The 10,115-nt window shown below is 42.7% G+C and overlaps 2 protein-coding genes across 3 annotated transcripts; one reads left to right on the forward strand and one right to left on the reverse strand.

The window, feature by feature from the left end:
• Positions 1-5,252: 5,252 nt before the first annotated feature.
• Positions 5,253-6,680, reverse strand: LOC9319530 (selenium-binding protein 3). Of its 2 annotated transcripts, XM_021031714.1 has the most exons (3): positions 6,394-6,680; positions 6,036-6,306; positions 5,253-5,521 (listed from the first exon to the last, which is right to left on the reverse strand). In XM_021031714.1, exons 1-3 carry the CDS (start codon positions 6,500-6,502, stop codon positions 5,422-5,424), a joined length of 480 nt encoding a protein of 159 aa, XP_020887373.1. In that variant the 5' UTR covers positions 6,503-6,680; the 3' UTR covers positions 5,253-5,421. The 2 variants fall into 2 exon arrangements, with proteins under 2 accessions (XP_020887373.1, XP_002885596.2); XM_002885550.2 differs by having other exon boundaries at positions 6,036-6,680.
• Positions 6,681-8,167: 1,487 nt separating this feature from the next.
• LOC110230070 (meiosis-specific protein ASY2-like) lies at positions 8,168-9,567 on the forward strand. Its single transcript, XM_021032055.1, has 2 exons — positions 8,168-8,741; positions 8,828-9,567. Exons 1-2 carry the CDS (start codon positions 8,168-8,170, stop codon positions 9,565-9,567), a joined length of 1,314 nt encoding a protein of 437 aa, XP_020887714.1.
• The last annotated feature ends 548 nt before the right edge of the window (positions 9,568-10,115 follow it).

The following is a 10,115-nucleotide window of genomic DNA, read 5'->3' on the forward strand; positions in this document are numbered from 1 at the left end:
AAAGTTTCCCAAATTAGAAACTTTCCTCATTTAGAAGGTTTCCTCAAATAGAAACTTTCCTCATTTAGAAAGTTTCCCTCAAATAGCAAATGACCCGGAATGAAAACTTTCCTCATTTAGAAAGTTTCCCAAATTAGAAACTTTCCTCAAATATAAAGTTTCCTCAAATAGAAAATTTAATTATTTTCATATAACTATCCTTTTAACAAACCCCTAATGAAATCAATTTCATATTTCAGATGTCAAACATTCAGAAAGTCGAGTTCGAGGCCCTCAAGGTCTCCGGTGAAAACTATCTCGAATGGGCCCTGGACACCAGGATTTTCCTCAACTCAAAGGGACTGGGTGAGTGTATCAAAGCGGATAACACCGCATCTGATAAAGACCGGTCCTAGGCGATATTTCATATCCGCCATCATTTGGCCGCAAGCCTCAAACAGCAATATCTCACTCTTGAGAACCCACTCGAACTTTGGGTGGCCCTGAAAAAAAGGTATGATCACCAGAAAACGGTGCTCTTGCCACAAGCCAAGTTTGACTGGAAGGAACTCCGGTTCCAAGATTACAAATCTGTGGATGACTACAACTCCGAACTCTTTCGGATAGTTTCAATCATGAAACTATGTGGTGAAGAGGTGTCTGATAATGATCTCCTCGAGAAAACATTATCCACCTTCCATACCCAAAATATTGTGCTTCAGCAACAATATCGTGCAATGAAACATACATTGTACGAAGATTTGTTATCCTGTTTGCTCTTGGCCGAGAAAAACAATGACCTGTTAATGAGGAACAGTGCCCAGAGGCCCCCGGGATCGGCTCCAGTACCAGATTCCCGCAAAGAATCCTACAATGTCCAGCGAGACAGATCCTCAGATCGTGGCCATGGACATGGGAATGGACGTGGGAATGGACGTGGAAAGCATGGACGCAGAAACGGACGTGGCAACCGACATAACCTCAGTTATGGTTCCGGTAAAGGCCATGGTATCTCTAAACCAAACCGCCCTGCCCACCCAACCAATCAGTCTGCCTGTACCAGATGCGGAATGTTCAATCACTGGACAAAGAACTGTCGTACTCCCAAGTTTCATTGCGATTTGTATCAGAAACATGGGAAAGCACCTGCTGAAGCTAACATGGCCCAGCAAGTTGATGCTAACGACACCACCACCGAGCCGACCGATCTCATGGACTACGAGACCTCAGATCTCCTCGATTGATTCTATCATCTGAACACTTGCTTATTTTGATTTTGTTTCTTTTCATTTTGGGGATTTGTTTTATTTTCATTTGCTATTTATTTTCAGACATTTTGATATTTTATGAATCTTATGATTTACTCATTTTTAAATCATACCTCTTGTTTAAATTGAAGATATGAACACTCAAAAGGATATCATAGTGGTGGATAGTGGATCCAGCCACACTATCCTCAAAGACAAGAGTTATTTCATAAATTTAATCATGCAAACCGCGAATATTAGCACAATAGCGGGTAGCTCGAACTTAATAGAAGGCCACGGCCAGGCCCATGTGTTGTTATCAAACGGCACACATCTGGACATTCCAGATGCATTATACTCACCCAGCTCAAAAAGAAACCTTTTAAGTTTTAAAGATATCAGACTTAATGGTTTCCACATAGAAACCCAGGGTGAAGGGAATAAAGAATCCCTACTGATCACTAAGATCACACTTGGCCATAAACAAGTCCTCGAGACTATACCCGCTTTATCTACTGGCCTTTACTATGCCAAGGTCAGTATGATTGAGGCTAATAATGCTCTCAAAGCCCGGTTCCAAGACTACACTATTTGGCATTACCGGCTTGGTCATCCCGGTACAACCATGATGCGGAAATTAATCCAAAGTTCTCAAGGACACACCCTTCGAGAAAACCGAGTCTTCCCTCAGCACCTCATGTGCACAGCTTGCTCCCAAGGGAAGTTGATCACTCGACCTTCACCAGTAAAAGTGTCCAAAGAGACATTGCATTTTCTGGAAAGAATCCAAGGAGATATCTGTGGTCCCATTCACCCACCTTCTGGGACATTCCAGTACTTCATGGTACTAATAGATGCTTCGACCCGTTGGTCGTATGTATGCCTGTTGTCTTCTCGGAACCAAGCTTTTGCTAGGTTGTTGGCTCAAATCATCAGATTACGAGCCCACTTTCCAGACTTCCCACTAAAGACTATACGTCTTGATAATGCTGGTGAATTCACTTCCCAAGCGTTTAATGATTACTGTATGGCCATGGGGGTGACCGTTGAACATCCTGTGGCACATGTCCATACTCAGAATGGACTTGCTGAATCATTCATTAAACGAATCCAATGGATTGCTCGACCATTACTCATGAGGTCGAAACTCCCGGTCTCAGCTTGGGGACATGCAGTATTACATGCTGCTGAACTAATACGCATCTGACCATCTAGTGAGCATAGATATTCCCCATCCCAATTATTACAGGGTCATGAGCCAGACATCTCCCATCTCAAAACATTTGGGTGCTCAGTCTATGTACCCATTGCTCCACCACATAGAACCAAAATGGGACCTCAAAGGAGGATGGGAATATATGTTGGTTTTGATTCTCCCACCATCATCAAATATCTCGAGCCGACCACTGGAGACCTATTTAAGGCCAGATATGCGAATTACCAATTTGATGAATCGGTATATCCAACATTGGGTGGAGAGAAACACAAGCTGGTCAAAGAGCTATCATGGAATCAAACATCCTTAAATTGGCAAGATCCTCGGACTCTAGAATGTGATTCGGAGATCCAAAAGATTATACACTATCAAAAGCTAGCTAATCAATTGCCAGATTCCTTTGCTGACCCGAACAAAGTAACCAAATCGTACATACCAGCTTGTAATGCACCAGTACGAATCACTGTTCCAACGGGACAAGTTCAAGTTGCTACAGAGTCTGCATCATGAAATAAACGTGGCAGACCTCTAGGTTCCAAAGACAAGAATCCACGGAAATCAAAGAAAGGTGTAATAGTTGAAACCGGGATTCCCAATATAACAGACATAGCGCGCGCTGAGACTCACTCTAATGAACCACCAGAAGAGGTTCGAGACGCCGAATCTCTAGGTTCTGACGAGATCGATAACAATGAGATCTCTATCAATTACAACATGTCTGGAACCCAATGGAACAGAAAAGAAGTCGACTTAAATGCACTCTTTGCATACAAAGTAGCACTTGATATTGCGAACACGCAAGAGGATCTAGAACCCACGTCTATCATAGAGTGCACTCATAGAACAGACTGGCTAAAATGGAAAGAAGCCATAAACGTGGAGTTAAAGAGTCTCAAACTCAGGAATGTGTTTGGTCCGATCATCCGGACACCATTCAATGTCAAACCAGTGGGCCATAAATGGGTCTTTGTGCGTAAAAGAAACGAACTCGGTGAAGTCGTTCATTATAAAGCACGGCTTGTAGCACAAGGATTCTCACAGAGACCCGGAATCGATTATGAGGAGACTTATTCTCCGGTGGTGGATGCAACTACTTTTCGATTCCTTATAAGTCTGGCCATAAGAGAAAATCTAGATTTGCGGTTAATGGATGTTGTCACCGCATATCTCTATGGGCCCCTAGACAATGAAATATACATGAGATTACCAGATGGCATAGAGCTTAAAGATAAGCATGCATCTCGAGATCAATACTGCATCATGCTGAACAAATCCTTGTATAGACTGAAACAAAGTGGACGTATGTGGTATAACCGGTTAAGCGAATATCTCATCAGAGAAGGCTACAAAAACGATCCCATCAGTCCATGCATTTTCATCAAGAAATACTCAAACAAAGGATTTGTAATCATAGCAGTTTACATGGATGACCTAAACATCCTCGGAACATCTGGTGAAATCTCCCAAACAGTCGACTGCTTGAAAGCAGAATTCGAAATGAAAGACCTAGGTAAAACTAAATTCTGTTTGGGTTTACAACTTGAGTACGTTAAAGGAGGAATCCTTGTGCATCAAGCAGCTTACAATGAAAAAGTACTCAAGCGATTCAATATGGACCAGGCCCACCCATTGAACAGCCCAATGGTTGTCCGGAGCCTAGGATTGGACAGTGATCCATTTGGTCCCAAGAAGGACGATGAAGAAATTCTCGGTCCAGAAAAGCCATACCTCAGTGCTGTAGGAGCGTTAATGTACTTGGCTAGTCACACTAGACCAGACATTTGTTTTGCCGTGAACCTCCTAGCCCGCTTCAGCTCATGTCCAACTCAGAGGCACTGGAATGGTATCAAACACCTCCTAAGATACCTTCAAGGTACTAAAGACTTAGGACTGTTTTACACTAACCACAACAAGGATGGACTAGTTGGTTTTGCTGATGCAGGTTATCAATCAGATCCGCACAATGCCAAGTCTCAAACTGGTTATGTGTTCACGCATGGAGGAACAGCTATTTCTTAGAGATCGATAAAGCAGACAATCACTACCACTTCATCAAACCATGCAAAACTTTTGGCCATTCACGAAGCCAGCAGAGAATGTGTTTGGCTACGATCCATGACTCAGCACATCCGATCAGATTGTGGTATGAAAGAAGATAAGGAGCCCACGATTATGTTTGAAGACAACGCGGCTTGCATTGCTCAACTCAAGGAAGGTTATATCAAAGGAGATCGGACGAAGCACATCCTACCGAAATTCTTCTCAACCTCGGATTGGCAGAAGGATGGTACGATCAGCGTTCAACAGGTCCGATCATGCGATAACTCCGCCGACCTTTTCACCAAATCATTGCCCGCTTCAACACTCCGGAAGCTCATCCAACAAATAGGAATGCGTAGACTTAGAGATCTACGGTGATGCTCTAATCAGGGGGAGTAATGCGTGTTGTACTCTTTTTCCTTCACCATGGTTTTTCCCACTGGGTTTTCCTGGTAAGGTTTTAATGAGGCAACATTCCCCAGCGTATTATCGAGATCCCGATTGACCATCAGGTCCGGTTACTCCGTCCAAGGGGGAGTGTTATAATACATCATATTGGACTTATAACCGGACCCAATAAGCCCATCAGGGTTATTCATTATGTACTCTAAAACTCTAGGTTTATATGCCTATATATATGTATCATTATTCATGGAATAGAATAAGATAACAATAAGTTTCACAACAGCATCATAGTTTTCATAGTATAAATAACTATAGACTAAGAAGAAAAGTATATTAAAAAAATATCTACTACTATATCTTAAAATCTAGATACTAAAGCTTTGAATATTCTCTACAAGAGAGGTGACTCAGCTTTCAAAAAAAAACAATGTTATCAAAGAGAGAAAGGAACAAGCCATATGTCCTAGAAGTTTTAATCAGCTTCTTCTTCTTCATCGTTAGTTCGTTACCAATTCCATATCAGGTCTCAGTTTCCTACTTATCTCTCTGCAGCTCTAGCTGCTGCAAGCTCATTGGTAGTGAGGATGAAGATGGTTTCTGAGGAAGCGATTTTGCAATCTCAACGTTCAACAGTCTACCAAAGGAAAGTATATGGTTATAACTCATCAAAACGTAAGTACCAATTTCTTAGATGAATGATTACCGAACGAAGCAAATACTCAAAAAGCTAAAGCCCTAATTCGGAAATAACAAATCAATAGAGCAGAGCCTAAACTTCCATTACCTAAAAAAACTAGAAAGAGCAGTTTATGCGGTTCTAGGGTTTCTAACTAATCGAGATAAACAATAGTAAAAGAAAGAACTAAAAAAAAAGGAAATCTTTATATAAGCCGCAAGTGTTTTTTTAGGGTACATTTGACCATAGAAATTATTATTTAAGGACCGACCATATGTATTTTTGAACTTTATTATTTTAAAAGCATAATTTATTTCCCCTTCATTTGAAACCAGAGACGAAGAAATTATACCAAAACAAAGGATTGTTCATTGTTCCCATCTTTCTCCCACATATTAACAACAAAAATTAGGTTTTAATTCTTTCTTTTTTTCTTGCCATCCAAGAAATTAAACATGACAGATCTGATTACCTTCCTTTGATGTTAAACTCTGAATCAAGTAAGAGAAAATCACTAACTCTTGCGTTTCCATCCTCGTCTCCACGACAAGACACAAGAATGTCTTCGGAGGCTAAGCAATGGGCCGGGGTTGATGCGGGTAAAGGCAATCCCATCTTCTCCAAAACCTCTGCATTGTCCACTACTTCGCGTGTCGATGGTTCCCTCGAGTTTGGTTTTTTATCGATAACGTAGATGCGACCAGAGTAGAAAACAAATAGTGGTTGTTTATCACGTACCAGACCTTTTCCAACATGTGTGACATGAGAACACAAAACATAAGAACATTTCAGAAAAGAAAACAGAGGAGTGATGTTGTTTAGTATCTTACAAGATAGAGGGCAAGATGATGATAACGTCTTTACACAAGAAGTATCACCATAGCAAGAGCTGCAGGATTTCCAGGCCGAGTGATGACGTTTGATCCCAAGATAAGGCATTATTGGTAAACTGTGGATGACACAAGGGTCTATCGATTCTTGTATACAATGATTATGGAATTTGTTATATCTTGTTGGCTTTGTATACAAATTCCATAATCATTGTATAGGTGTATAGTATTTCGGGTTTTGTTTTGAAATAGCTTTTTTTTTTTTTTTCTTTTTCTTTAATATCTATAGTCATATTAATTTAAAACCGAGTTTACATCTAGGCTCAGCTGAAACATCTGAGGACCTCCTCTTAGACGCTGACCCTTCAAAAAAGAAAACACACCACCCATAATTACAACATGCGTGTAAAACAAGTAACATGATCTAGATTTTGTTCAACGGACCTTGATCTTAGGGACATCGAACTGAAATGTCTTGCCTTCTTCTCCTAAGGCCAAGACATGGCTTCCCTTTTGGACTAGCCCGCCAACGTGTAGTTGACCGGTTAAAACAGGGGTTTTCGGGTCCTCGATGTTGTACTGACGAATATCTCCATGAAGCCAGTTGGAACAATAGAGGAATCGGTCGTCAAGTGAGATTAGAAAGTCGGTGATAAGTGTGGATGTCGGAATCCGCAATACGAATTTTGAGATGTAAATCGGGCCGTCTAGCCTTGCTAATTCGAACAGCAATCGTCAAAGAGAAAACGAAAGAGTGAAGTATGTGTATTCGTTTATTGCTCAAGAAAAAATCCTCTCCCCCTTACAATGATTTTTGTCTCCTATTTATAATTACATGATTTGAAAACGAAGTCGCTCGTCAAGCCGCAGATCTCGCCTCCATTATTGCTTCCGTTTCGAATCTTCCCGATCTCGCACATCCCGTACAACCCGCCTTTCATTTAACTCGCGGGATCTCGCCGTTTTACTCGAACTGGGCTTGAACTTTTTGGGCCGCTCTTTTCGTCCCCTAAATGGGCCGACGGCCCATTTCGTCTCACTGATCCACTATCTTTCCGGGCCGGATCCGACACCGACAGTTTGCCCCCCAAGTGTTCCGAAGTATTAACTTCGGGATACTTTAAATAACAAACTCTTCTCGGGCTCGGAGATTTCGTCATTAATTCCGCTTTCCCCGGGATTTGGTTTCTCGACCGAAGTGACGTTTCGAGATCTTTAGGATATAAATTTTCCCGCGGATCGAGGGATTCTTCTCGGGATGAGGGCGGCGTTTCGAGTTCCTAGGGCTTCCATATTCCCGCCAGAGATTCCTATTAATACTTGATTGGACTCTTCGGGTTCTGCACAACCGCTTCAAGCTCGCTCACCTTCGTCGTCTGCTTATTTAAGGTACTGAACCTTCTCCTCTTTTTTCTCTTAACACTCTTCCGATTACGCTTTAGTTCTTGCTACTTAGTTCCGGATTCGTGTTAGTTCACCGCTCTAGATTAGTTTCGTGCTAGATTTAGGCCAGAGATCTAAAAGATTTCTTAGATTTTCAGCCCTCTGCTCCGAAATTGTTCGCTGTTCTTCAACTCCTCCGCCGTGTTCTTGATATTCCGTTGAATCGCAACCGTTTTCCGAAGAACGTCAACCGCTTAGTCTTTCCGGTTTCTGGGTTTTCACGAAGATCTTCGAAGTTTGCTCAAGCGTGTTCTTGAGCTGTTCTTGAAATATCTTCCCAAATCCCTGGCGCCAGATCTTGTTTCGTCTCTACATCTTCCCTAACTACGTTATGGCTCCGAAGCGAAGCAGGAAGATCCAGAATGAGACTCAGATCATGGAAGGAGAGTTCGGGAAGTATTTTTCTTCGAATCTCGACAATAAAAAGCTGGTTCTGCTTAAAGGTGCCTGCCAGATCCCTCGGCGAGTGTCCTTGATTACTCCAGGACCGACAGATTCTCCGGAGTCTCCACCTACCGGTCACACTTGCGCTTTTGAAATTTTCTTTTCGGAATGCGGGCTATCTTTTCCGCTTCCCGGCCTTTTGGTCGAATTGATGCACGAGTTCGGAATCGCACTTCCTCAACTATGTCCAAATGTAGTTAGGACCGTCCTGTGCCTCCAGACCCTTGCAGAGGAAAATGGATACCGTATCACGCTATCCGACGTACTCCATCTTTATACAGTAAAGAAGGGGCGAACTCCGGGGACGTTTTTCCTCAGTCCTCGGAGTAAATTCAGAGTCTTCGGGGATTTTCCCGAAAAGGACGAGCAATGGAGAAAGTCCTACTTCTTCTTTGCTGTAGACGAATTTTCTTATGGTCCAAACACGGATTATTTCGTTCGTGAATGGACTCGTCGTCCTGGTAGATAGCTCCTTAGGTTTTCCACTGCTTTTCACTTGTTTTTTTTTTTTTTTCTTTCTAATCCGTCAATGTTTTTGCTTTTGCAGCTAAACCTCCGAAGAAAACGCTTTCTCATATTTTTGCGGGGCAATTCGTAAAGATTTGCAATAGCAGCGACCTGTTGTGGGAATTGTTCACTTGCGAACGCATCCGGAGTTCGTGTGCTCGAATTGTCTCGCGATCCGACCTCATTTCCTCCACTCCTCCCTCCTCCCCTACTGTCGCTACTAACATGTCTCCACTTTCCTACCGCGAAGAGAAGAGGCTCCAAAAGGAAAGGGAAAAAGCGAGAGAAGCGAGAGAGAAAGAAGATAAGGCCAGGATGGTGAAGGCCTTGGATGAAGGGAAGTCCAGATCTTCATCTGGTAAAGGGAAGAACTCGGGTACCGTAGATCCGATTTCCGAATCGAAGACATCTGATCACCGTGATCTGAAGAAGGTGTCTTCGGGAAAAGACCTAATCCGGATCTCGGATTCTCGCTCCTCCCGATCTTCTCGGGAAAAAGAAACTTCCGAAGGAGGTCATAGTGCAACCTCCTCAAGGAAACGCAGGAACGAGGAATCTGAAGTTCCTTCCCTCCAACGCAAGAGTCGTTCTCGTCTGAACGACGAGAAAAATCCTTCCGAGGATGCTGGGACCAGTCTGGGATCAAAACCAGAAGAAAAAGAAGATCCACAACGGGCCCCGGAGTCCGACTTGCCAACTCAGCTTCTTGTCCTGCCTTCGCGGGACTCTGAGAACCGGGAATCCGTCTGTCAGGAGATTTCGATCCCCACTGGTAAGTAGAGTGACTTCGTATTTCTATCTCGCTACAAGTTCATTTTGACGTTTTATTTTATTTTAACAGCTCCTCCGAAGTCACCAGCTGATTTCATGAGGAACTTTATTCCTGTTGGGATGAGGATTCCTCCCTTTAGTGACTTGAAGGAGGTCAACAGAGTGAACTACTTTCGCTTCGCTGATAAACTCGGAGAGGTAATTCTTTGAACTCTTCTCCTCCTTTCATAAAAATAAGAACTTTTCTTTCCGTCCTCATGAATCTTCGTTTTGACAGTTAATGCTCGAGTACAACACCACCTTCTCCTGCCACGAGTCCCAGCTCTTTCCTGTTAACGAGCTGGACGGTCTCAGGGCCCGGGTCGCCGAACTCGAAGAAGAAGTTCGTCAACTCAAGGAGATGGAGGAAGAAAATGTCAAGGGTCAATGATCTGGTTCCGGGGTTGTGATGGCTAGTGCCCCCCTTTGTTGTTTTTATTTTTAAACCCAAACCCTATTTATCGTTTTTTTTTTTGTTTTGAAGACTTGAATATTCCCCCTATATTTTTATATAAGTC

Source organism: Arabidopsis lyrata (assembly GCF_000004255.2).
Source record: "Arabidopsis lyrata subsp. lyrata unplaced genomic scaffold ARALYscaffold_3, whole genome shotgun sequence".
Taxonomy (NCBI): Eukaryota; Viridiplantae; Streptophyta; class Magnoliopsida; order Brassicales; family Brassicaceae; genus Arabidopsis; species Arabidopsis lyrata.

Excerpts from the sequence above, each read along its gene's own strand:
- LOC9319530 (XM_002885550.2), bottom strand. The coding sequence starts at position 6,502 with ATGCCTTATCTTGGGATCAAACGTCATCACTCGGCCTGGAAATCCTGC. Across the intron at positions 5,522-6,035 it reads GAGTTTAACATCAAAGGAAG|ACTGTTGAACGTTGAGATTG; the intron begins GTAATCAGATCT and ends TTCCTTTGGTAG.
- LOC110230070 (XM_021032055.1), top strand. The coding sequence starts at position 8,168 with ATGGCTCCGAAGCGAAGCAGGAAGATCCAGAATGAGACTCAGATCATG. Across the intron at positions 8,742-8,827 it reads TGAATGGACTCGTCGTCCTG|CTAAACCTCCGAAGAAAACG; the intron begins GTAGATAGCTCC and ends TTGCTTTTGCAG.